This window comes from Vulpes lagopus, chromosome 14 (genome assembly GCF_018345385.1).
Source record: "Vulpes lagopus strain Blue_001 chromosome 14, ASM1834538v1, whole genome shotgun sequence".
Lineage (NCBI taxonomy): Eukaryota > Metazoa > Chordata > Mammalia > Carnivora > Canidae > Vulpes > Vulpes lagopus.
The window spans coordinates 33688210-33716187 of record NC_054837.1 but is presented as its reverse complement, the minus strand read 5'-3'; the positions used below and the strand labels follow the sequence as shown (position 1 = coordinate 33716187).

At 49.9% G+C, this 27978-nt stretch overlaps 1 protein-coding gene across 1 annotated transcript in view; it reads right to left on the bottom strand.

Annotated features, from left to right (window-relative positions):
* Positions 1-27978, bottom strand: part of TMEM132C (transmembrane protein 132C) — a 303193-nt gene that overhangs the window by 93339 nt on the left and 181876 nt on the right. The window contains exon 3 of the mRNA XM_041728365.1: positions 14811-14957. Coding sequence (XP_041584299.1) covers positions 14811-14957 — 147 coding nt within the window. The remainder of the gene's footprint in view (positions 1-14810; positions 14958-27978) is intronic.

Here is a 27978-nt window from a genome sequence, read left to right as displayed (position 1 = left end):
CTCTAGACTGGTGGGGGCAGAAGCAAGCCCCAGTATTGCAGATCATCGGTCCCCATGTGGTGTGGTTGCAGTAGACGCAGGGCCGACAGCATTTCAGAATGGAACCAACCCAACCCATTTAAGTAAAATGAGGAAAGAAACAATGTGTTCAAATCCAGAAAGTCAACAAGTCCCCTAGGAAAAACTTCCCCAAGCAACACAGTTGTCAGAAATATACGTACAAAGGGCCAGTCCTGGTTCTCCACACCAGACCTCTGTTCCCGCATATCCTTGTTTAGCAGCCACTTTTAATCTGAACACCTATAATGCAGGGAATCCGAAAGATCAGAGGTGGCTACTGATGTCTTCAAAACTTGTATCTGTTCAAGTGATGCTACATCACCCGACCTTCACTTGGTTCTTCGGGGTCAGTCAAATCATGGCCAAAGACACACGCTCTCAGTGTTTGCAAAGATGTGATGGGTTTCTTAGAACAAAGGATTCGAAGGTAGAATGTAATTTGCTCCTCCTAACCCGCCAGGTGCTGTTGGACTACTCACTCTGAATGCCTTTGACTCTCCATTTCTCCAGCTATAACAAGAAGACAACAGCCAGGACCCTCTCCAACCCTCAGAGGTTTGCTGTGATGTTCAAATCCAATACATCCATTGAGATGCTGTTGCAAATGATAAAGCTCCATGAAGTCACAAGGAACATTTATGTCTCACAATTCACATACCCTGATTCAGTATCATTTTTAATCTTAGCAGTCCACGGGAACAGCCCTGTGGTGTCTGAAAGAACACTGTGTGAATTATCTACTACCTGCCAAAAATTACCTCCAGAACTTTGTGGCTTAAACACGCCTCTGCAGAGAGCAGCTGCCTCAGGAACTCAAACATAAGATGGGAGAGGAATCGACTTCCACCTTGCTCAGGCCGGGCGTGAGGAGGGTCTCCGTCACAGCCGTGGACCTGTCTGCCTGAGCTAATCTGCACCTGCGTGGGGACCACCGCCTGCCCCCCCCCCCGGTGGAGTATTCAGGTGACTTGGCTTTTATCTTTAACTCGAGCCTCAGCGCTTCCTCCCAAGGTGGAGAATTAAAGACATGATGGATGAAGTGTCTGTGCCATCTAGTTGGCCTAGTTTACACGTCGCTGGCGAGGAGATACTGCACCCAAGACAGAAGAAGTAAGGAATAATAAGGACCACTTATGAAGAATTAATGCGATGTGGGAAACAGAAAGGAAAAAGGTATTAGGTTGGCAAGGCACGCAGAGCAGCCTGCAGAGCAGCCTTCACGGGGTCTTTGAGAAAGAACGAAGCAGGGGCCTGAAGGACTCATTTAAAGTCATTAGAATAATCTCTTGGTGCTGAGACTGCATCACTTCCACAGTCTTTTTTTTTTTTTTTTTTTTCTGTCCGAGAACTATTGCTGCATTTCCTCCTCAACAAAGGCCTCAAGCCTCTGGCCACCTTGGGGAGCTGGGCTGCCACTGCAGAAAGCCTGGTGCTGGTTGACACCAAGGTGGCAGAGGAGACGGTAGATGAGGTGACTGGTCGTGCAGGAAGCTCATGGTGGCTAGCACAGACCTCTCTCCTCACTTTGGCCTTCTGCTCTAGTTGCCGGTATCTTCTTGGACCCCTCCCTCACCTGTTTCTACGTACTCACTGGCAGTATCGTTTGCATACACATGGCATAAGCAGGTGCTGCCATCCTGCTTCAAATAGCTTAAGGCCTCCGCGTTGTTCTTCAGATGAAGACAACCACGCCTCCATGGTCTGGCATCCACCCCCTCCATCCCCTGCCTTCCCATGGGCTGGTGCGCCATCCTGTGAGCTAGAGGAGGCCCCAGTGGGACCCGAGCAAGGGGAGACAAAGAGCCTGGGCTTTTGAGGGCGATGGCAGAGCAGAGGTACCAAACCTTCCCAGACAGAAAAATACTCTTCAGCATGCGCTACCCTGAACAAGTTTTCTTATGGAAGCAAATGACCCATCTCGAAAGCAATACATGCCCTGATTGTGAGTTCATTAATACCACTCGCCTCTCCATAGTGTTTGCCGGCGTTGCAGGGAGATATTGAGATATTTCCTGGCATACTTATCACTGGGCGATGAATCCCATGAGGTCAGGGACCATACTTGCCTGGTGTACCCTAATATTCTGAGTGTTCTATTACTGAGTACAAATACAAAAATTCAGGTTGACACTTGGAGACCCTCCAATAAGGTTTATATAGTCAGAAGCTTCCTTTCTGGGATGGTTTAACAGGTATTCAGAATGCAACACTGTTAGTCTCCCTACTTCCCAAGCTTTTGGGCAAACAGCTGGAGCCTTCCTGCTCCAGGCAGATCTTTGAGCGCTGGGTGGTGGCCCGGCATGAAACACCAAGAGGAAGCAAAGCTATTTTTCCTTCTGACTGGAAAGTTTCAGGCTTGGGCAAAACTATGAAATTCTTGCCAACTGGAATGCCAGCTCAAGAAGATGTCTCTTTGCCTGGCAGCAGTGTTTAGCACAACACTGGCACATACAAATGGCTTCATGGATCCCTCACTGGGCGAACACCATGTCCCCTGTCCTTTGTTCCAGCCCTGGAGACAGTGAGAAGTGGAGAGGATGGCAGGTGTGGGGGAAGCAGTGTTGGAGCACGATGGTAGGCTTGATCTCCACTGCGTGCCCCTCCCAAAACCTGGGGGCACCCCTCACTGGCTCCCAGGACATCATCCTTCCAGCACATACAAACTCCCTGAACTTACACCTTCAACTGCACAATGTGGCACCACGCTCTAACTCAACATAGCCTGACAAGCATCGTTCCTTTATCTAGTCATTCAGCAAACAGCCCTCACATTCTGAACATAGGGCCCTGTGTGCCAGGAACTGATCTATGTAAGATTATAGAACTGAAGACTATGGGCAGGTCCCCCATGGAGTCTACATTCCTGTGGGGAGGGTAAGCAAAGGAAGTCATTTTACTCTGGTGGGTTCCAGAAAGTCAATCAGGTGATTGGTGTGAATCATCACAGACTGCCTCTCTGAGAATATGACGTCTCACTTAAGACCTAAAGGTTAGAATGATCAACTCATATAAAGAGTCCAGTCAGAGGAAATGGCAGGTGCAAAGGCCCTGTGGCGGGAACAAGTTTGACTCATAGGGACAGGCCTCCTAGATGCCAGGGTAAAGGAAGATGGGTGACTGATGAGAGAAGCATAGGGGTAAGATCAGGGGGGTGGGCGGGGCCTTGGAGGTCATAGACAAGGGCTGGGGTTTTATGATGGGTGTGGTGGGAAGCCCTGGAGGCTGAGACAATATGGAGTTCCATGATCTGATTATGTTTTAAAGACAAAAAATGGGCTGTTTTGAGAAGAGTGGATGGCAAAAGTACCAACAGTGAGCTCAGCTTAGGTGAGAACTGACAAGTGACCTAATGTAGAGCCTGCACAAGGCACATGTTTACAAACAGCTGCAGTTCCTACAGCAGAAGCACTACACACCCAAGGGACTTGCTCCAGAAACATGGCAGGTCCCAAGGCCACAAAAACAATCAGAGCTTCCCAGGAAGGACCGCGTGGACTGGGACCAACACTCTAAAGAGCCACACCATGATTCCCAAGTCAAGGGGTGCTCTCAGGTAACTCTCTAGCCAGGTCATCCCCAAGGAAACAGAGCAGGAGCATGGAGAGGGCCACGGGCTTGTCAGCAATGTGTGGTTGAGGATGATGGTGGTGTGGCCTGGTGCCGACTAACACGTTGGTGTCCACACATTTGCACATGTCCATGCCATTCTACTCAGCATGTTTCTGGAATTTATCCCATAGATGCAGTCACAGAAGTGCAAGATGGTTTTTGCACAAGGTTGATCAAAGTAGCAACTCCAGGTCGAAGACAGAAGCTCCTAATGGCCAGTTGATGGCTGTTGACTTGGGCAATCAATGCGTTGTGCCATAATAAGCAAATGCTGTTCTTTTTTTAAAGATTTTACTTATTTATTCATGAGACACACTGAGAGAGGCAGAGACACAGGCAGAGATAGAAGCAGGCTCCCCATGGGGAGCCCATTGTGGGACTCGATCCCAGGACCCTGGGATCAGGCCCTGGGCCAAAGGCAGACGCTCAACCACTGAGCCACCCAGGCATCCCAAGCAAATGCTTTTTTCAAGGATAATAAAGAACTTCATGGGCTGATATGAAAAAATTACCAGGTATGTGAGTGGGTGGAAAAAAGAAGCAATTCTGTTTAAAGTTGAAGTGGGGGAGGAATGTGTGTTGTGTGTGTGTGTGTGTGTGTGTGTGTGTGTGTACACGCGCACGCCTTCATATGCAGAGAATGTCTTTGGAAAGGTAAATGGTAAAGAGCTGGTGTTGGTGGCCTCCGGGAAGGGGGCTGGGTAAGGGGACGGCAGGCAGAGATTTCTGCATGCGGGGGGCTTGTCTACATTTTGAGTTTGGAACTGTGTGAATACATTACCTTCTCTCCCCCACTTCTCCAAAAACAAAACAAAAAAAAAAAAATTAAGGGCAAAAAAAAAAATAATAAAAGCGTAAGGGGAAAATGTGCCTTAGTAAAGTGACAAATTACAACAAACCTTCGACCTTTCAGTTGGCTTATAGGTAGTCAAAGCAAGGAATATTCAACCCACAGGTGCTGCTCCTCCGGCACCTCCGGCACCCATCTGAGCCGTCCCTTATACACTAGGGTGCCCTGAGGGTGGGGGCGAAGCCCAGAGCCAGCCAGCTACTGAAAGTCTGAGAAGACAATGAGCCAAGAGGATCAGCAGGGGGACGAGGGGGAAGATGAGCAGGTGGAGCTCCAGTGGAATGATGGGGATGAAGTCCCAGCCAATGGGTCAGTGTGGCTCCATGACTGACGTGCGTCACCAAGGAAAGAGATGCTGTGCCTTGTCACGATTACAATGCGAGGGAGTGTAAACACGTCAGGAAGAACTTACAGAAGCTTCACTCCATGGGGAACACAAGAACCAACAGTCTCTGTGGGCACGCACCATAGACCAGCATCTTTAACACTCACGAGTCCTCCATGACAAAGGTACTGCTGTTATTTATCATTGTTATTATTACTTATTTATTATAATTTCTTTGGGTCCCAGGTAGAAGAGCTGAGACTAGAATTCAAGTTGCCTGCCTGGCTCCAGGGGCCACGCTGTTCTTTGTGGCACCATTTTGCTTCATGGGATGCTTGACGATGGAGGCGTTGCCACCTGTTTGGGTTCAAGGGCCATGGCATGAGGGCCACAGCCTCCCCTTAAAGTAGATCACTGGTCTGGCAAGAGCTCAAGAGACCCCTTAATGTGCCCCAGTACGTCATCCCAGGACAGATGCTGAGATCTATTCACTTGGTACATTTTCATTTTGGACAGGGGACCGCATGTCAGCCTGTGGTGGAAGGAAAAAAACCAGAAACCCTCCCCAAAGCCTTCACTGACGCTCCGGGGCATAATGCCAAGAAATAAGCTTGGGGTGAGACAACCAGCCCTGCCACATGTCTGCACTCGGGCATGTCTTCCTGTCACTGGGAGGTGCAGGATGAGACAGAGCAGGGTTTAAGTGGCCCTGAGAAGCTGTGGGAGGTCACAGCAGTGCGACCTTTCTAGGTGCTCTGGGTTCTAGTTTTAAGTTGCTCTGCCATAAACTTCCCTCCAAACTTAGCAGCCCCAAAATGATCATTTTACTGTCTCTGTAATCCAAGAATTCCAGAAGGGCTGGGCTGGATGGCCGGCCAGATGCCACTGTCTCCCTTGTCAGGGGCTCCTTGGGGGTGTCTCCAGGTGGAATGACTGGTGGCTTCGGGGCAATGGGGCTGCTTGTCCGCTGGCTCTCCAGGGTACACAGCATCACTTGGGCTCACACTAAGCCAGTCACAAAAGCCCATCTATTTTCAAGGGGAGGGACAAAGGCTCCACCTTGTAATGGGTGAGTAGTGCCATCCAGAAGTACACACAGGTGAGGACGTTGAGAATTTGTCCGTTGCAAACATTTTTGGAAAACACAACCTCTCATACACGGGGTCATCATCTGGAAACTGAGTGTGTCCCACATTCCCTGTGTGGGATCTGGGGAGGCAGGTGGCGGAGTGCCCAATGTGTCCAACGTTGTGAAGGCTCATCCCCGTACCAGGGGTTTAACTCCCAGGGTCTGCTCTTTCTCTATAGAAGCTGATTTCCTTGGAGGAAAGCTGGCAGCTTCCTCCACCGTCGGCAGGCTCGATGTGATGAAACACCATGAACCACCATGGATGCTGGACGCATAAGACACACCATGCCATGGAGGAACCCCACGGCCGTTGCAGACGTCAGATCAATGTTGGATGCCATCTGGTCTCCAGGAAAATCTCTTCTCTCAGGCTTCTCAAAGCTTCTTCTCTACCTGTTCTCCCACCCACAGGAGCGTCTAAGCAAATTCTCTTGGGAGAGTTTAGTGTCTAAAAATGCCAGAAAATACCAATAACCTCAATCATTTTGAGCTTTAGCCTTTGGCACAAGAAGCTGAGCATGGAGAGAAGGGAACGTGTTAAGGAGAACACACACAATGTGCACATCAACAAAGTCTCCTGCCACAGGTGCTGACATGAGCCCACTGAGCATATAGAGGACTGCATGGGGACACCTCCAACCTCTTCCTTTGGGGACCTGGAGTGCACGCCTATGCCATCGACTGGGAGATTTTCACTTGTTGGAAATGTGCCCGGCGTATTTTCTGTGGTATCTTCAAATCTCTCTTAAGGAGAAGACTCGGTCTGGGCAATTTCCTTCAGGGAAAAGCAGATTATCTTGCTGTACTATTCCCCTAAGTTCTGCCCAAACTGTTTACATGAAGCAGCTATGACAACATTCATATTCCAGAATTCTCCACTAAACAAACAGCCGAGCACAGTTACAGACATAAGGTCTGCAATCGAGACGATGTACATGAATACCAATGGGCATTTTATTCACCATTTTCTGTGATTTTTGCATTTGGAAAAGCCTCCCTCCTTTTATTAGCTGCCTGATTTACTTGTCTTTCCTGCAGCCGAGCCGAGCCAAGCTGACGGGCTTGGGGGCTGCCGGAGTGCTGCTGGTTCCAAGGAGCGAGGAGAGCAGGGTGGGCGTCAACTGGTGGTCCAGGGAAGTGCACGGACCCAGAGAGCGTCTCCAGTCTAGGCCAGCTGGAGCAGGCCAGCTGACCTGCCACCCCCCCACACAGGAGCTAGGCGACAAGGGGAGCAGTAACGGGGGGGACACCAGGCCCCAGGCCCAGGCAGGTTCCCAGGTAGGGCTGCCCCTTAAGAGAGTCGAGGGTAAAAGAAAATGAGGAACCAGAGGACAGGCGTGTGTTTGCAAATATGCTGGAAACACAGGGGGTCAGTGCACCTTTATCTGTTCAGGAGGGATTGTGTGGGGTAAACAGGGGACACTGAGTCTTGCAAAAGGGCTGGCCTCACTTCTAAGTCCCTCTAAAGGAAGCTTTCTATCTAGGCCTGGATGGCTATTTTGCTGCAGACTTTATACCTTGCGGATACAACCAACCCCCTACAGATCACAGGTGTGATCTCATCCAAAGTGGAGCGTGTGATGTGCTCACATTGGCCACTACTACACACGATTCACTCGCTGGTGAACCACGTTCCTCAACAATATTCCTGTTTCAGGATCTGCACAGTGATTTTACAAATCTGAGCAAATGTTTAAAAGTTGGGAGATTTCACATGACAGTCTGGATTTTCAGCTTTTCTAGATAAATCTGGAGATTTTGCAACAGGGAGCTGCATTCCTACCAGGAAGGCTCAGAAGGAGGAGGGGGGGCCCTGCAGGCAGGCGCACTTCATCCTGTTCTCCATCCACCTCTGCCAGCACGCAGGGCTCAGGCCCTCCATCCACCTGCCTGGCCCTCCAGCCACCTGGCTGGCTGCGCCCCTGGTGAAGCGGTCTGGCTTCCACACAGACATCCCTCCCGAGCTCTCCCATGTGGCCATCCTCTCTGCTTATAGCCGGTGGGCTGAGCACCCAATCTGTAGCTTAGATCTGCAAGTCTCTAGGGGACGCTGCCATCTCCCAGGAAGTGAGGGGCCCCGGGAGAGGCCATAGGGGCATAAAGATGTGCATTGCTGGTTTGTTTCTGTGAAAAAGTTAGTAACTATGATGCCCTGCGGTAGCAGACTCTCTAAATAAAGACTCATCCACTTAATAAGTTATTAACCAGCCACATAACTAAGGTTGGGGCAGGTGTTTGGCAACATCACTTTATAAATGGAGACATGTCGCAGGCTGGTCCCACCTGTGTAAAAATACTCACATGCACAATAATGGTTACAGTTAACATCAGGTGTGGAATACAGGTCCACAAAATGGGTTTTTGAATATGTTTTTCTGAAGCTGAAGGTGACATACAGGCGTTAAAGAAAAGGTAATAACAAGATAAAGAAGCAAGATAAAGTCTCAGTTTGAAGCTAGTGCCTCTTTTTCTCTCCCCTTCCAGCCCCTGAGCAGGTGCACAGACTTCGCTGACACTGACAACAAGGTTTGTAAGTTCCAATTGTAGCTCTTTACGCTCACCTTTAATTCATGCCACACATTCGAGCATTTTCCATTTATTTATAGACGTGAAAGTTATTTTAAAAGAAAACTTTTTTTAATCATCAGCACAAATATACAGTCAGATGCTTCCTCCCTTTGCCCTCCTGTCTTTTCTTCACCTGCCCAGTGGCCTGCCAAACGGAGTGCTTGAGAAACCATGGAAAAGATTTACTGAAATCGTGTATACAAAGCATTCTGTAAAATGCCAAGCACTATATAGAGTATCACTACTATTTAGATTTTTATTTTTAAGATAATGATGTTTGCCTCCTGGAAGAGATTCTAAAAGCAATATTTTAATAACGAAGCCCAATAGAAAAATTTTAGAATTTTTGCCCCAGTGAATGGGTTTTAACGAAGGTGCTCTGTGACCACCAGCAGTGTGCGAGGCTCCGTGGAGAGTCATTTAGGTGGCATGTCTGGAGCCCCCACTTCCAGGGCGCCAGCCTCCGTCACAGCCACCGCGGCTGCATCCCCAACACGGAGCCCGCTGCTCACTTAACGGCACATCCACAGTTCAAAGACACACAGACTCTTTGGCACCAGCCCAGGTTGGCTGGACCCTCCCTCCAGGTGGGGGTCACCTCCTGGGCTACCTGGGGTTCTTGCTCGGGCGAGCTCCAGCTGCTCATACCCAGGTTTGAGGAAGGATTCCACGTGGGGAGGGAGATAAAACGCCAAGGCAGGAGAGGCTCCCTCTGGAGCGAACACCGATGGCACCTCTGATTGCACCCCAGTGTTGCCACTGGCCGGCCACATCCTGCATCCTCTTCCCGTGGACACAGAGGCATTTGCTGTCTGCTTGATTCCCTTGGACTCATGGCCCTGTGTGTGTGTGTGTGTGTGTGTGTGTGTGTGTGCGTGTGTGTTGGGGGTGTCTGGACAGAACATTAATTGCTCCATGGGCTTGACACCCTGTGAGTATGAAGTACGATCTGGTAGGTTGTTAGCGGAGTTTGCATGATTGCCGGGATGCTCAGACTGCTAAAATATTCATCTAGGGGTTAGAGACTAAGTGCAACACGACTGTATGGACAGTTGCTAACTCTTCTTGGATCTGAGGGTTTACGGACGAGGGGTTGCAGGGTGTGAAGCCTGGAAGTTCTGGACTCGGGGGACAAAGTGCTTCATTGACAGGAAGGCCTTCCTAACAAACTCTTCACGTAGGAGGCCATTCCACCAGGGAAGGAAGCAGGGACTGTTATGCTGCTGAGAATCTCAGGTTGGGTTTGTTAGCAGCAGACCTGGAGCCGTCGGTCCACTTGTAAGTGATTCTACAAGGCATGGGATGGGGACGAGGGAAGCAATTCACATAAGGGACAGGATGTGATCAGAGAGGGTGCCAGCCTCCCTGGATCCCTGGGGAGCTCTGCAGCGTCCACACAATTGACAGTTGTCTGGGAGGAGAGGAGGTGAGTTTTTATGCTCTGCACCCCTCCGTCATGTGCAAGGACTGCCCCCCCCCCAAAAAAAAATGTTAACTCTCAGATTTTCCCAACAGTCTGGAGAGTGGGTGAGAGTGCCCAGGAGCCCAGGGCAGGGCTCCAAAGGACACAGGTGCAGGGTGTCAGGGCAAGGCCTGCTGCTAGGGACTGGCTGGGTCCCCCCCACTCTGGAATTCATCTCGTGAAGCCCTCATGCCTAATGTGGTAGTGCTCAGAGAGTGGACCGTTAGGGAAATAATTAAAGTTAAATGAGTCCATAAGGGTAGGGTCCAAATCTGATAGGGCCGGGGTCCTTATAAGAAGAGCCATCAGAGCTTGCTCTCTCTCTCTCTCCCCCCCCCCCCCCCCAGGGTACACACAGGAAAGGCCATGTGTGGACACAGCAGGAAAGACAAGAAGAGAGAGGTCCCCTCCAAAACCAACCCTAAAGCATCTTGATCTTGGACTTCGAGCTCAAGAACTAGGAGAGAATAAACATTCTTTAGCCCCCATCGGTGGCATTTTGTTAGAGCCGCCAGAGCAGACTACCAGCCCACGCAAGAACACAGAAGCAGTACGGGGGCCTGAAGCGGGACCCAGTGGGCAATGTGCACCACACTGGGCGATTCATGGCACAAATTCCCATTACGACAGGAATATGCATGAATGACGCCCGGTCCTAATCACCGAGGATCATCTTATAAAATAGTTCTTATAATTGTATGCTTATTGTGATGCATGTTAGGGCCTAGCAGAGGTACTTGACCTGTATACTTTCAAGAATATTATCACTAAAGATACAGGTGAATTTAAAATACCCAGAGCAATTTAAAGTTGATTCAGATTAGACACTTTTTAAAAAAAAAATTAAATTTATTTATTTATGATAGTCACAGAGAGAGAGACAGAGAGAGGCAGAGACACAGGCAGAGGGAGAAGCAGGCTCCAGCACCGGGAGCCCGATGTGGGATTCAATCCTGGGTCTCCAGGATGGCGCCCTGGACCAAAGGCAGGTGCTAAACCGCTGCGCCACCCAGGGATCCCTCAGATTAGACTCTTAAGCGACGCAAGCATCCATGACAAGATGTGACTGTGGGCAGGGGCCACTGTTGCTGAGACTCACCTGGGGTTTCCCACTTTCCAAGCTGACACCACAGTGTCCCCAACAACATCCCTTGGATAAATTGCTCTTCGGATGGAACAAGCCAGGATCATCACTTGTGAGTGCATTGGACAAAGCTCACCGATCCAGGCAGGAACCTAAAACCTCCCTCTGAATCAACTAGGCTTAAGTTAAGTGAGGAAGGCAAGTCCATCTGAAGAGGAGGACAGGGGATGTCCTGCTCAGGGAAGGCCAGGTAAAGCCACCAGTGTGGGATCCACATCCCTGCCTTTCATGGCCCAGCCCCCTTCCTGGAAGAACTTCAGCAAGTCCTTTCTCTGCCACCTGCAGCCAGGCCACACCTGCGCTCTTCTCTGCGTGAGGGACCTGATTTCAGGGCCTGCGGGGCCTCTGTCTGTGCCTGCAAGGCTGTCATTCTCTGTTCCTGCATATTCTATTCCTTCCCCTGCCCCCATCCTTCATCCTTTGAGGAGAGCTCATAAGGGAAAGCCCTCCACAGCCCGGGATTGCCGTCAGGCTCACAGAGGCTAAGGAGGGCTCCTAGGGACCCCCACCGCCTGGCAGTCAACCTTGTGTCCTCTCCTCCTCTGAGAACGGCCTAGACTTGCTTCTAATGAGCAAAATACAGCAAAAGTGTGTGGATGTCACTTGAGAGATTATGTAATAAAATACTCTGACTTCCATTTGCTGGCACTTCCTTTCTCCCTGGACCTTCTCACAGGCTTGATCTGATGGAGGAAGACACCTGGCAAGGAACAAGAAGCCGAGGCCCTCAGTCCTGTAGCCCTCGAGGACCTGAATCCTGCACATGACCACATAGGCCTGGGAGTGGATTGGCTCTGCTGAGCCTTCAGATGAGACCACAGGTCCTGGTGGAGGATATGCCGACTGCCTTTTAGTGACAGACCCTCCGGAAGGGGTCCCAGTGAGGATGTGCCTACCTCCCTCACCCAAGGAAACTATGAGATAATAAACAAGTTCTGAACTCGTAAGCTTTGGGGTACTTTGTTACACAGCTGTAGGAAACAAGTGTGCTTGGCTCTACAGGCAGTGGGGAGTAGCCCTCTTTCCCCAGGGGGACTTGCATCATCCATGTCAATGAACACCCTTGAGTTGGGGTCCTTCTGGTCCCAGGTCTCCACCTCATTCAGGTTCCTTGATGGGGGGTGGCCTGGATCTGACTCAGTTTTCAGGGGACATCTGCTGGGCATAGCACACAGCACCTCCCATGGGTACCAACCAAGGCTTTCCGCAGAGCGTGGCGAGGAAGGCAGTGAGCATGAACACCCATCCATCAGCGGAGTGCTGCTAAGCAGGCTTTCCAGAAAAAAAAAAAAAAAAAAAACCCAGAAGCTCACCTCCTAGCAAACACACCTGGCCCAGAGCAGACCTCCCAGAAGACTCAGCACATAGAGGATTGCCTCCAGGACCCTCAAGAAGGAGCCACCACAGGGCTTCCTCCCTCACTTCGAGACTCCTCCTGACTGTGTCATGAAGAATGACTTACCTGCACAACTTCACTGTCTCTTAATGAATACCTTCATTTTTATTTGTCTAATCAACACCAGTATTATGGGCTAGTCAGACTTTATGTGCATTTGGTTCCGGAGATTTAATTGTGCCTCTGGTCTTCTGCTTATACCCAGAGGACCCTGGCATGCATTTCTTTCTGGTTACTTCTTCACAAGTCGGAACATTTGGACACACGACCCTCACCCCACATGCGGCACTAACAGTCCTTCTTGGGGTGATCAGGGGAAAGGTTGGTGTTTGAACCAGGGAGCTGCTCGGGCGGCCAGATGTTTTCCCTGGCGACCCATGAAAGGAAGGACCGCAGAGAGGGTTTACGATCAAAGAACTGGGTGTTTCTAAACAAAGTGGAGAATTGGCAGAATTTTCCTTGGCAGGCTTGTAGCATTTGTTGAAGAAAATGTGTCCAATGATGGGCTGCTTTTCCCTTTAGGGTCACTCCCATCAAGAAAATACACAAACAGAACGTGCCAAGAGCCCTAAAAATGATCAAACTTTTCAATTCTGGAGAAGCCACTTCAAGTGAAAAGAGAAGTAGATAAAGCTTGATGTGAAAGGTGGTTTACTGCCGCGTTGTTTTTCATAAGAGTAAAAGTCGAGAACAACTGCAAAGTCTAAAGTCACGGGTATGGTTATTTAAGTAACGTTAAATCTATATGATGGAATATCACGAGGCCGTTAATGTGTTTTCGGGGACAATTTAACGTCAAGAGAAAATGTTTTCAGTAGAAGTGAAAGCATCTTAAAATCCATGTATAGATTACAATACCGGATTTATAAGATAAATAAACCGACTACGCATTTACTGCAGGTATAAAACCCGGGAAGGGAATGAAGCAGCACGTTAGCTGTGGGTTATCCTTGGGAGGCAGAACAGCGATATATTATTTAGCTTTTTTCCCTCACATAACTGTGCTTTACAAATACTCTAAAGCAAGTATGTGTTGTTTTATACACAGCAAACGATTCCTTTAAATAGTAATCCAGCTCTCTGTGTAGAACCTCGCATAGCACACCCTTAGGTACCATTGTCATGGGCCGTCACCCCATCTCGAAATCCCTCCTCACTGAAGCCTGGCTCTAATCCTGCACGACTCTGACACCAGCTCCGATGTGTGCATTTCCCTGCACCACCAAGCAGCCCTCAGACACCAGCTGGTGCCCTCCAGTTCCACGTGATCCTGACTCGGTCCACCCGGAGATGACATCGGATCCCCAGGTAGGGGCTCCATCCCACGGGACTCTCCCCCCCACCCCCGCCGCCCCCTGCAGGTGCCAGTGGCAGGTCCAGGCTGTCACCTGAGCTTCTGACCCACCCGCTATAAACTCGAGGTTCCCCTGACTGCCTCCTTGGGTTTGATTAGTTTGTGACAGCAGCTGGCAGGACTCAGAGAAACCTTCCCTTACTGGGTTAAAGGACATAACTGGTAAGGAGCAGCCAGATGGAGGAGACGCACAGGGCGGACATCTTCACGTCCTTTGTCGGTGTTGCTCGCCCTGAATCCCCATGGGCTCACCTACCTGCGAGCTCTCCGAGACCTATTCTTTCAGGTTTTTCTGGAGGCCTCATTACAGGCATAAAACTAATTAAATCCCTGACCATTGGGAACTGAAGTCCATCTCCAGCCCCTCTGCCCTCCCGGGAGATGTTGGGGGTGGGGTTGGGGTGACCCAGGTGCTTTCTAAAAGTCACATCATTAACATAAGAAAAGTCACCTTTGTTGCTCTGATCACTCACGTGCAAAATTCTGAGGGTTTTAGGAGCTCCATCCAGGAACAGGGATGAAGACCAAATGCCTACTTCTTATCATAAAGCACAACATCACACCCTCAAGGAATGAGTGCCTGGAAGAAAGCAGCCTCTGATAATCTAGAGAGGGCAAGGGCAGGTAACACAGCCCAGGGACTTGAGCCCACATGCAGAGAATGCATGAGGCCCGGGAGGCAGAGCAAACCATGCCAGCCTGCCTCTGCCCCAAAGCCCAAACAACAGACTCAGGACCAGAGCCGCGCCTGCCCCGCCTGGAGCTGCCAGATGGTCCTGCCAGCTGATGTAAGTGCCTCCAGGTTCCCAGGCCCAGGGGTTAATAGCTCTGCTAAGCAGCAGTTAAATGTGAGCGTAAGGCCAGCCTTACAGGTGGTGACCCGGTCACTGGACCCTGCGTCCCCTGTGCTTACCTGTTACGTGTGCTGGACCCCAGGCGCTGGCACAGCACGGTGGTGGTAGCATGCTTCCCGCCATTCCCCATCTCCTGTTTGACATCCCACTGCCGGGGCTCGCTGGTCTGAGTGCCCAGGATGTTCACCCCCTTCTTCACCTTGGCTCTGCGGATATGAAGACAGGCAAGAGAGAGCCACAGCATTAAAGACCAGGCTTCTGCAGATGTGCCCAAGCTCCACTACGCTGCAGGCGACCACCCCTTGTCCAACTCTCCACATTTTCGTGGCCCACGTGGAGATGGATGGAGGGCACCAGAGGGTGGTGATGCAGGGGTGAACAGATGGAGTAGAAGGGGGACGACCCCAGACTCCCGAGCTGTGGATCTTGCTATCCAGATCTGAGGGGAAGTGTCCCTGGACAGACCCTAAACTGAGAAGTAGCCCCATTAAGTGTTCAAGGGGAGCATCCACTTGCCTTGGCACATCATTGTCACTCCTGGTGTGGGGTAGTGTCCTGCAGGGGGCATGTGGCAATGTCTAGAGACATTTCTCCTTGTTACCACTGGGTCAGGGAGTGGGAAGCCCAGGACGCAGTTAAACATCCTACAGTGCCCCGCGCAGGCTCCCACAACACAGGCTCATTAGTCAGGGGGTGTGGTGGAGTGTGGCTGTGCTGGGACCCCCTGTGCCCCAAGGCTTATGCTCTGGTTTCACCACTTTGTCGCTGTGTGGCTCTGGGCCAACCTCTCTGTGCCACAAGTTCCCCTCTGTAATGGATCCGCTAATAAAGCTGAATGATGAAATGAATTCATGCAGAGAAAGAGATTAAAGTAGCATGAGGCATACAGCAAGCACTTAATAAGCATTAGTTATTGCTCCATGACTTCATCCTGCTCTGGGTGAGTGTTGGGCCTCCTTGGGGCAGGCACCGACCAAAGTGCACTATGTCAGGACTTGGAGAAAAGAAAGCTCTTCTCCAGGGCCCACCTTCTGGTGGGGGCTCAGCCTCCGAGAGCCTCAGCGTTCTCAGCAATGGACCCGAGAGAAGACAGTAGATGGACCACAACACCCACCTGTCCTGTCCCCCAAATCCCGCTCATAGGAGAAGCCCCGTTTGTAAAGACGAGGTGGGGAGGGACTTGCACGGCTGCCATGGATTCTTTTTTTTTGTTTTTGTTTTTATTTAAATTCAATTTGCCAACATATAGTATAACACGCAGTGTGCATCCAATCAAGTGCCCCCCTCAGTGCCCGTCACCCAGTCACCCCAACCCCCCGCCCACCTCCCCTTCCACTACCCTTTGTGTGTTTCCCAGAGTTAGGTGACTCTCATGGTTTGTCTCCCTCTATGATTTTTCCCATTCAGTCCCCTCCTTTCCCCTATAATCCCTTTCACTATTTCTTATATTTCCCATATGAGTGAAACCATATGATTGTCCTTGCCATGGATTCTGAAACCCGATAGAAGGTGCAGGCAGGGGTACGTGGGAGCAAGCCTTCCACACGCAGCCCCCATGGTCAGTGGGAAAAGCCAGAACCAGCAGGGCTTATGCCACAGTCACTCGCCCCAGGGATCGGGGGTCTCAGCCCCCACGCAAGAGTGGATGAGGATCAACAAGGAAGATTCTCTGAGTCTGTTTATGAAGCAGCTAGATGCAAATATTTTTCCCCTTCCCACCCAACAGGGTGAGTGCAGAACCCCTCGCCGGGGCTGTGGGATCCCAGGGGAATTGAGAATGGGATTGCCATGCTGGCAGCAGAGTGACCATGTGACCCTATGCATAAAGATCATTGAGATTCCCAGCCTCCATCTCCAAAGCTGGGCCCTCGCTCCCCTGGGAAAAATGTGACATTCAGGCGGACATTGGGGCTTCTCCAAACAGCTAGCCAGGGCGCCTGGGCTCAGAGCTTCCCATGGTGGTTTAGTCCCTCATTCACTTACAGGAGCAGGCGACAGGTGCCGGGCACCAAGAAAAGTCTCCACATTATTCCAGAGACCTCTAAAAGAAGCAAACAGAAAAGAAAAGCAACCTGTAGGAAATAGAGCCAATGCGGGAAAGACCATAATTTTAAAACCCACACTGTCACCCACGATCACAGAGAGATCAGAGAACATGCCATACTCATGAAACAAAAACAGGATGTCATTAAATTAAAATAAGTAAATAAATCTGAAATTAAAAAAAAAAGCACTCAGAAAAAAAAAAAACCAAACAAGTGCTTGGAAGTTAAAAATGTCGTAGCAGAAATGGAAGGTCAGTAGACTGACTGATGGAGAGAGGAAATTTATCCCAGGTGGCAAAAAAAACAAAAACAAACAAAACAAAAAAAAAAAGCAAAGAAATAGAAATAGAGAATATGAACAGAGAAGGCTAATTTGAGGTTCAATATTTGAATAACATAAATAAAAGAAAAAATAAAAGAAAATAATAATAACATAAATAAAAGAAAAAAGAAAAGAAATAAAAGAAAAGAAAAAAATAAAAGAAAAAAAACAATAATCGGTGAAGTCATTCAAGAAATTTCCCCAAAGTAGAGGCCCTGAGTTTCCAGGCTGGATGGGTCCCCTTGGTGATGAGCACAGTGAGTGGGGACAGAGCTGCACCCTGGCATAGGACACAGTTCGGGCTACAGAGGAGTGGATTCAACAGTCCTCCAGAGAGCGGGAAAGGTCAGGGATGAGCGTGGATTTGGAACTCACAGCAGCCGCTTTGGGATCAGTGGGGGTGTGATTCCCAACCTAGCCCTCTGCACCAGCTGGATTATGAAGAATGTTTCTGGATGTGCAAGCTCTCCAAAAACCGAGCATCTTACGTCCTGAAGATGTGCTCCATCAAGAGAGGGAGCAACCCAGAAACGCATCAGATGTCAGAGGCACAGGAAGCAGATCCCACACACAAGCAGAGGGAGGGTGGCTAAGGGGACAGCCCCCCGGCTCCCCCCCCCCCCCACGAGCAGTTGAGTGTGGTAGCCATGCCCTCCAGAAACAGGCATTCTCCTAAGGAATTTGGGCAAAACAAATGCTCTGATCTAGGAGATCTAGACAGTCAGCGAAGAGCCTGGGAATATACAAGAGCTCAGTAAACAGAAAACAAAGGAAAAGAATAAAACCAAGTCAGTTTTTAATCCTGAAGATAAGAAGTCATCACTCAAAAGAGGCAACATGATCATAATTTCATACTTGGTTTTACGGCGATGAGCACCCATGCTTATATTATTTTAAACACTGAATATCAATCTAGACAAAATATGATTCTTATATTGGAAGGATGGCGATATGGAAAGGAGTGCCCCTATGGGGGGCAATATTTTGTCCTTTGTGGTGGAAAATGTATAGATATTGCCCAGAACAAACTCCAAAAGAAGGGTTTTGTTTACCAACAAACGCTGCAGAACTCTTTGACTCCTTAGGATATACACAGAGTTTCAGCTTGGAAAATGACACACACACATGCACACACATGCACACACCTACCCCTGCCCCACTCCCCTCCCCGAGTGGAGGACACAAATCCTCATGAATAGGTCAACATTGTCAAGCAAACCCGAGGCCGGCAGTCACTGAGAGGGAACCAAAGGTTGACAAGCCCCATCTCCACTTTCAAAGTTAGGGTCTCCTACTCAGCATCATCCCCCAGAGCTGCAAGAGCTCGTCAGCAGCAACAGGCACCTCTTCTTTGGAAACTTCTCCCAAGTCGTGTGCTAAAATGATGTGCCGCACACACGTGTCACCTTGGTGCACGGAGACCAGGGCATACCTGAGGGATAGACATTACGGACACATCAGCACGCAAAAGCCCCCATTTGTCTCAAGACAGGGAAATCCACGCCCCATCAGTCTCTTACCAGGGACACCTTCTAACTTTACTACCCATAAGAAATGCCTCATGAAATGTGACTTTGCTTGAAATCCAGTTTTGCCACATTTGGATCGTACTCAAGACTCCAGGTTTCACTGAAGCTACAAAGTGTTCTTTCCACTTAATAGCTTGCACAGATAGGAGGTCTCTTGCTGCCTGACACCGTGGCTGGTCTCATCTGTGTGTCAGGTGGGAGGAAGACACAGGGTTTAAAAGGCTGATTTTGTCAATTAGGCATTTTCTGTATGAGACCATTAGATGTCCCCTGGTACATCAAGGAACTGGCTGTTGCAGGAATCTGGGGTCCCCAGGGTGGAGTTCTGCAAAGAGAGCCAGTGTGGAGACGTGGTGGCATCAGAGGAGGCTCCATGAGGATGCCTGGCTTCGGGGCAAGGGGCCAGGAGCCAGCTGGCACGGGACAGGCCACTTCTGCTCAACATCTCAAAGGCTGGAGAAGGCGGTGGAGTGGATGCAGAAAAGCTGGCTTCGGGTCCAGCCTCTGCTGGAGATGAGCTCTGTGGCCTTGGGAAATCACTCCCTGGCCTCTGCTCCTCTTCAGCCTCTGTCTAGGGGGTGGTTTAGTTCAGCGGTCCCCAACCAAGGGTCTGCTGTTGCTGGGGTTGGAAGGTGAGTCAGGATGCTCAGAGACAGCGCCGCCGAACCAGACCGAGGTCGGCAGCAGTGCTCCCCAGCAGGTGCTGTGCAGGGTGCCGAGCAGCATCAACACAGGGCGCGGCTGTGGGCCTGCCCTGGGGGTGCTTCCCAGCCAGGCTGGGTGCCCCAGAGCCGGCTCATGCCGCCTGCACACACGCCTCAGTCTTTTAGCGTTCAACCCCAAACACGTCCCTCCCTCTTTTCATTTTTTTTTAAATTTTTATTTATTTATGATAGTCACAGAGAGACAGAGAGAGAGGCAGAGACACAGGCAGAGGGAGAAGCAGGCTCCATGCACCAGGAGCCCGACGTGGGATTCGATCCCGGGTCTCCAGGATCGCGCCCTGGGCCAAAGGCAGGCGCCAAACCGCTGCGCCACCCAGGGATCCCTCCTCCCTCTTTTCAAAAGGTGCTTGACTCAAGTGTAATATAGGATGATTAAATGTTACTTAAAGAGAATCAATGTTGAGTACAAATTCTGAACACAGAAAGCCTAATTCCTGCCATCCGATTCATCTGTCTTGGGGTGAGCTGGGATCTCTGTAAAATGCTCTCCTCAGAAGCTCTTCACGGCCACTGAACTTCTAGAAGCCACTGGTATGACTGCTGCTGGAATGAGCATCTGTGTGGCTTGAGCGGGGTTTAGGGGAGGGCTGGGTACCACTGATCTCTGGTCCTGTAAGGCTGAGTCGGCTGAACCTGATCTGCAGAATATGTAAAAGAGGAAAAAATATAAATAGTTGCTATTATGGGTGGACTTGCACTCCCGTCCGGATCCGTATGCTGAACTCCTAGCCCAGCGCTTCAGAATGTGACCTCACAGGCGCAGAGGGAATCCAGCTCCAGGGCAGCTACGGGGTGGCCCAAATACAAGGGCCGATGGCCTCATGTTCCTCGAAGAAGGGGCAGCTTGTAGATAGACGCCCTACAGGGAGAGTGCCAGGTCAGGATGACGCCAGCCGTCTGCACGCCAGGAGAGAGGGACTCAGAAGGAACCTTGATTCTGGACCTCTGGCCCCCCAAACCATGAGACATCATGCCTGCCCTTTCAGCCACCACCTTGGCCCTTTGCTATGGCAGCCCTAGCAAATGAATACAGTTGCCGACATTAAAATAAAATCAGAAGAGGGGCGCCTGGCTGGCTCTGCTGGTAAAGCGTGTGACTCTTGATCTTGGGGTTGTAGGTTCGATCCCCACGTTGGGTACAGAGATTACTTAAAATAAAATGAAATAAAATGCTCCCATGTAAAATTCTGGATTTCTGCTTTTTAAGCCACCGTGATGTTTAGGCATCCAGCAAACACTCACTGAATGTGGCACACGGTCCCATGTGCCCAGTGCTAATCTCAGTGAGAAGAATCCAAGGAGCCCACAGTTCTTCCCCCGGAGAGCTCACATCCAGGTGGGAGAGACAAACAATAAACCAAAACATAAGCAAAATGCACAGCAGGTCAGGTGCTGGCAAAGGTTACAGGTGAAAGTAAAGCTGCAGAGAGAATGAGGAGGGAGACAGGTGCAATTTTAAATGGGACAGCTGATGAGGGGAGAGGTGGGACATGGTGAGGCCCACCCATGTGGACAATGGGGGAGCCCCCAGCCAGCAGGGGAAGTCTGCCGCAAGAGGCCTGTGGCAGGCAGGGTCCAGAAGATGCCACCCACGATCCCTGTCCCTGATCTCTCAGCAACAAAACTAGGCCCTGCTCCCAGGGCCTCAGAGATGCAGACGGGAATGGAAGACCCAGATCAGCTGGTCTCATGCTAGGGAGCACGCAGGTTGGCCAGACGACGTCCTCACCACAGCCCTGTGTAAGCTGACTTTTGTCTGGCTGGCAGCGCAAGGGGCTACCAGAGAGGGTCCACGCGTGACACGGTGCTGCCTGCAGCTGCTGCCCTTGAGAATGGAGAGGCCACGAGCCCAGGAACGGAGGTGCCTGTTAGGCCCTGAACGTGGCCCCGACCCATCATCAAGGATGCAAGGTCCCCAGCCCTGCATCCATGCATCCACTGGAAGTGAGTTTAGCCAACCACCCCAGGGGTCTTGGAGGAAGAGTCATCCCCAGAGCCTCCAGACAAGAACCCAGCCAGGCTGACACCCGATTTCAGCCTTGGGAGACCCCAGCCCGGAATTTGGTTCATAGAGAATTTCAACCTAATAAACATCTGCTCTTTTAAGTTGTCAAAGTTTTAGGAATCTGTTCTACATCCTGGAAAATGGCCCAGTATTAGAGAAGCAGCAATGAATCCCGGGCAGAAAACATGAGAATAGAAACCGCGGGGTGGGAGGTGGGACAGCGTCCCCCACGGAACGTGCCAGGAAGTGCACGTGCGCATGACTGGTCCACGCAGACTCAGCAGGCCTGCAATGCTGTTCATGAGTGTGTGCTTCCAGTTTGCTTTATCCACTGACATCAGGGGTTTTCGACTCAGGCTCTATTGATATTTTGAAATAGATACTACTTGGCTCAGGGGAGCAGTTCTGTGCATTATGGGATATTTGGCTGCGTCTACTCATGAAATGCCAGTGGCACCTTTCCTCAGTTGTGACAACCAGACGTGTCCCTAGACATTGCCAAATGTCTTTGTGTATGGGGGGAGGTTATCAAACCATCCTTGAGGGCAGCCCCGGTGGCCCAGTGGTTTAGCGTCTGCCTTTGGTACAGGGTGTGATCCTGGAGTCCCAGGATTGAGTCCCGCATCACCCTCCCTGCATGGAGCCTGCTTCTCCCTCTGCCTGTGTCTCTGCCTCTCTCTCTCTCTTTCTCTCTCTCTCTCTCTCTCTCTCTGTGTCATGAATAAATAAATAAAATCTTTTAAAAAAAATCCTTGGTTGAGAGCCAGTGATTTATATGACCCCTCTTGGCACAGAGCAGACCATCCTCACCCCAAGGCATGGACCAAGTGACCAAACGTCTACCCAAGAACCAGTGTATCTTCTAGATGCTCCACTGCTGGAATGTTGCATTCATTCTTTCTGTGGAGACCCTCAGCAAAGAGGCTCACCACTCTCTGCCACAGAGCGGACATTTCCTGTCTTTTGCACCTGGCACACAGAGCCGTCAGCAGCAGCATATGCTTATCCAACAGCTGGCTACATGAATGACGCAGCAAGGGGAAAGTAGAGACCAAGCTGCCCAAACCACAGTGCCTGTGGGTAATGTACATAGAAGGGGCTCACCTGCACCTGATGTCTATGGACTCCTCCAAGGACTGAGTGGATGGAGAGGAAGGCAGAGAAGTCCGGCTGTGATGAATGAACACCTCCAGACTTCATGGTCTCAGGTGCGTGCTTTCAGAGAGGGCTGCCTGGGACAAAGCTAAGAAGCGAGCAGCCTCTGAAACAGCCCGCCCCTGGACTGGCCCCTACAAGGAGATACCGTGATGCAAGATGATGACATCCCTGAACAAGCAGGGGGGCAATGTCCCCCTGCACATAGCTGTGCCTTCAACAACCCCCACCTACCTGGCTGCGCACTGCAGGGGTACAGGCTCCTGCTATATACTCATGACGGCTTCTGCAGCTGACAACAGAGGGGATGGCACTTGGCACGTAGTGCCTGCTGTGTATGAAGGCCTAACACACTGCTCGTTTGCCCCTCCACGAAATAACACTTGCACATTTATGTTCACGTCCGTTCCACCCGGTAACATGCCAAGTCCCATGAAGCTAGATGTGTGGAGAGAAGAGGCTGGGTTTCTCGGTATTGCAAAAACAGTTAAGAGAAAACAAACATTCACCTGTGATCTGGGTCTCTGTAGTGTCCTCTGTGCTGCTCTTACAATGTCCTCAGGTTGGCATGGCTACCCTGGGTACTGCGGGCTGGTGCTCACTGCAGGTTACGGGTATGTGAGATCTCCGCCTGGGTTTCCCCAAGCCTTCCCCTCAAATTGTTGACATACCCATACACTCTCTGAGATATCATTTATTATTTTTCCTTAAACAAGCCACTTCTTTTTGCTCTAGCATAGTTTTCTCAAAAAGGAAGTGCATGTAACAACCAACCACAAATGAAAAAACAAAACTTTTTCAAAATGCACATTAAGATAAATACATGACAGTAAAATATTTAAAAAGCCTGTTCATGAATCGTGTAAAGTAACATCCCATACTGCCTGAATGTGCACAACAACACATTCAGGAAAGCACGGACATACACATAATTTTAAAATGCAGAGTTTTCCTTCATGCATGCAGCTTTGATACATGATCTTTCAGGACATGGAGGGAAGGGAAATCCAGAGGGCCCTGTGTCATGAAAGTATTGAAAATGCTTTTTCGGCATTTTGTTGTCATTAATGTGAGCTGGTTCCTATCTCTCTGTCTCCCACTGGGACCCCAGTGAAGACCATCATCCCACTCCACCAGTAACTCTCTGACCGGGGGCAGCAGAGCCCTGGGGGACAGTGGCCTTGTGTAGATGGATCCCAGCTTTCTGTCCACTGGAGGCATCCTCTTGAATCATTCCTAAATTCCCTATTGGGGCAGCTCTCTGTCTGTCTACAGGAATGGAGACCGCAGGAAATGAGGGACAGACTGGTTTCAAGGAGGTGGAAAATGTTTCGGTGGCCACTGTTGCAACTCCTAAAAGAACCTGTGTGTTTGTGTCTGTGTGTACGTATGTGTGCATGTGTGCACCTGTGTGTGCGTGTATGCTCCTATGCCTCTACACATGAACATGCAGGCATGCACCTGTGTGCACATACACGAACATGTGCTCCCATGCATCTGCATGTGTACACGTGTATGCATATATGTGTGCACACATGTGAATGTATGTGTGCTTTATGCCTCTACGTGAGTGTGCATGGATCTGTGTGCACACATGTGAATGTATGTGTGCACACGTGTGTGCACGGGCATGCATGTGTGCATAACCACTGAAACCCAGCTCCTTCTCCATGTGTAGGACTCACTGCCCCTAACTGATGATGACCAGCAGTCATCGCCGGTGCATGTGGAACAAGCATCCTCTCCTCTCAGGTCCAGTAGGAAAGCGCAGCTGACAAATGTTTTCCCAGCTGAGTGGCTTGGGTTCATCTTCCGTTCAGCTTATCAAACACTGACCCCTTTGGCCATTACCTTTGCTGCCTCAAATCTGCCTTTGACGTTGGGTGCTAAGTAAGATGTATCAGTAACTCCACGAATGTTGGAAGCGCAGCCCCGAGCTCGGGGAACACTGAGAGTTCTCAAGCCTGTTGTTGTTTCACGTTCTATTCCTTCTCCTCCTCCTGCTGTTCTGGTCCCAGGAAAGGATAAACAGGGCACAAGGGATGTCCCTTCAAAAAATAGACACCAATGTTCTGCTTTCACAGGTTGGCTTCTAAAAACCCCTGGTTCCACCTCCTCATACCCACTGTTCCGGTGTGTCTGCAAAACTTCAGGCTGGTCATTAGGAACCAGTGGTGCGCTGGCAGTCACATCGCGGGGATTTTGCAAGTCGCTTGTTGACAACAGCTCTCGTTCAAATATACGTCATACAAATTTACAATGGAATAATCTATCACCTAGATAACAAAGATAACAAGAGCTCAAAGCCCACCATTCCCTAATTATCCTACGCAGTATAGGAATTCCTGTGCTCTCAGAGCTGTGTCTACACGTTCCTGAGGGGGACACGCTTGGGCCATGCAAGGCTGCTCTACGTGTCTTCCCAGGGCTATTACAGTGGCAGCCTGAAACTGGCTGCAGTGAGAGTGTCTATGCCACATTCATTGGGGCACTCTACACACCGGGGTCTTCACCCCCCAGAGTGCCAGCTGTGAAACGTTTGCCTGCACACCGCTGCTGGCTGCTGACTGGGCCAGCACTCCACAGGATGAACTACACTGTAAGTGTTCCCAGCGTCACACATGCAACAACTACTTATTCTCATTGAACCACGCTGCATGGGACAGGGTGGGACATACTGATCTCTGCTTGGTAGCATGATGTGGGCGGCAGCTGCATCCCTGCATCAGGACAGCTCTACCTCCAAGGCTCCAGCTTGAAAGAATTCCCAGCCACTTGGTCCTTTCCCCACCCCTTAGGCCTAGGGGTGCAAAACGGGTCCCTGCATGCCTCCTGGGTCCCTGCATGCCTCCACCTGCCTATACCTCTATAAACCACTCCTTCAATTGCAAATGATTTTCCATTAACCTTGTAGTGTGCCTTTTGCCTGCTGCTGGCACCCCGATGGGTAAGCCATCGGGTCTTCCATCTGTGGCTTGTCAGTTCCCCATTACTTCCTCCTACCTGGTAATGTTCACTCCATCGTTCACAATGACAAAGAACCTCTACCTGTCCCTTTACAACAGCAGATCTCATTGTGTCTCCCCTGCTTCTCGGAGTTGGACTGCTCCAAGTCACCACAGAATCTGTACTGTAACAGATAACATACTCTTTCTTGGCATTTTAGTAACACACTTAGGGCTATCTCTTGAGTAAGTTTAGTGAACCTTTATGGATTAAAATAATTCACCAGAACCCAAACAGAAGAACTATCATGACAAATGCCTCTTGGGCTAAAGAAAGTAGAATTTGGAGCATGAGCTTTCTTTGGTAGTTGGCCATGATAGCACTTGCTCTACTGTAAGAAAAACTGGCATTGACTCAACTGTTTTGGACTGAAAAATTTCAAGCGAATATAGACAGTATAACACGCACCCATTGGTCACTTTCAATGACTGTCAACATGGAGCCAACCTTCTTTGTCTATCCCCTTCAATGATTCCATGCTGAGATATTTCAAACCCAAGCCCAGATATCTTGCTGTTTCACTTGTCAATACCCCAAGATCTAACAAAATTGGTAATTTCCTAATGTAAAAACTTCCCTAATTATCTCAAAGATATTACTCGATATAATTAGTTTGTTCCCATCAGAATCCAAACAAGGCCAATGCATAGCGTTCAGTTGTTATATTCTTAAGTCTCTTTTATTTTGCTAACAGTATCACTTTTCCGTTCACTCAGGCGGCTGATATATGTATTTTTTTTAAAATACTAAGTCATCTGTCTTATAACATCCACGTGCCGTCTTATCCGGTTGTGTCTTTGCACTGCCAGCCGATCAGTCCCTCCACCCTTGTACGTTCTTTCAATCGGTTGTTGGAAGTGGAAAGGTGGTTACATACGCATCAAATGGTTTAGGAGCCCTGCTCCTACCTACATACGCATCAAACCTCAGGAGCCCTGCTCTGTGTTTCTTATTCTATCAAGTGCTGAGTCCAGATGGTGTCAGCATACACTAAAATATCTTACGTGTGTACTTCTGGGAGGAGCGGTGCTGTCACAAATCAGTGTTAACCAGGGTGGGGCAAGAGGAGATACACCTGTTACAAATGCTGGCTGGTCACCAGTTTGCCATGGCTTTGAGAAGAGGCAGATTTCTGGAAAGGCCAAGATGTCAAGTGAACTTTTAGCTTTGAAATGAGAAGCCCTGCAGAGTCCCAGCAGTACAGGGCAAGTCTTCCTGAGACAGGGAGTCTATCCTTACAGCCCTTTAAGCAAAGATCTTTCGTGCTGTTCCATGGAGGGGTCCCACTGCCACCCTGCTATATACTATGTGCCCCAGCATCACTCGAAGCCAGGCTCCCAAGCAGAGGGTCTCAACCAAGGGAGACGTGGCGAAGTCTGGAGATGTTTCTGGCTGTCACAAATAAGAGATGATACAGCTGATGTCTAGGGGGTGGAGGTGGGAAAGGTACTAACCATCCTACCATGCACAGGACAGCCACACGAATAAGGATGACCTGGCCTCAGCTCTCCGTGGTGACAGACTGAGAAACCCTGCCTTCAAGCCAAGCACCCAGCCAGCTGAGCAGTTCTGGCACATGGGAGGCATCATAGTCTCACTGCCAGAATAGGTTGCGTGCACTCCTCCAAGACACTACGTGCATCTGTTGCTCTGAGATTACTGCGCTGTGATCCCACGTGTACAGACCGTAAAGAATTTTTATGATCTCACCTTATCAATTTTAGAGAGTATGCTGGCACAGGGCTAATTTAATTAGTGGGGAATAAACCATCAGGAGGATAGTTCATGCTGCAGGCCAGGAGAGATGCTCTGGGGGGACCACGGAGAGCGAGGACGCCGAGTCCCAGAGGTGGAACTCACCTGGACACGTCTGAATGCCCGCCAACACAAAACCAAACCAAATTATTTCTGCTGCTTTAACTCACTAGAGTCTGTGGAGGCAGGGACAGAGCCATGCACTCAGTGCTCTGCTGTGTTTGTGAAAATATCCGGCAACAAACAGCTACTACTAAAATTCCCAGTATCAGCCAGGCTGTCTGCAAAGTGTTTCCCATGTGTTACTTGAAAAACAAACAAAAACCCCTTCATATGTCACCAGGGATTGCAAATTGAAACAACAATGAGAAGTCACTGTCTACCTATCAGAATGGACAAAATCCAAAACATGGACAACGCCAGATGCTGGTGAGGCTGTGGAGTAATGGGAATGCTCATTCCCTGCTCGGGGGGGCGGGGGGGGGGGAGTCCATGGTGCCACCATTCTGCGACGTTTGGAAGTTCCTTACAAAACTAAAACATTCTCTTACCATATGGTCCAGCAATCACACTCCTAGGTATTTCCCCAAAGGAGTCGAAATTTATATCTGCATAAAAACCTGCATACAGATGTTTATAGTAGCTTTATTCATAACTGCCAAAACTTGGAAGCAACCAAGATGTC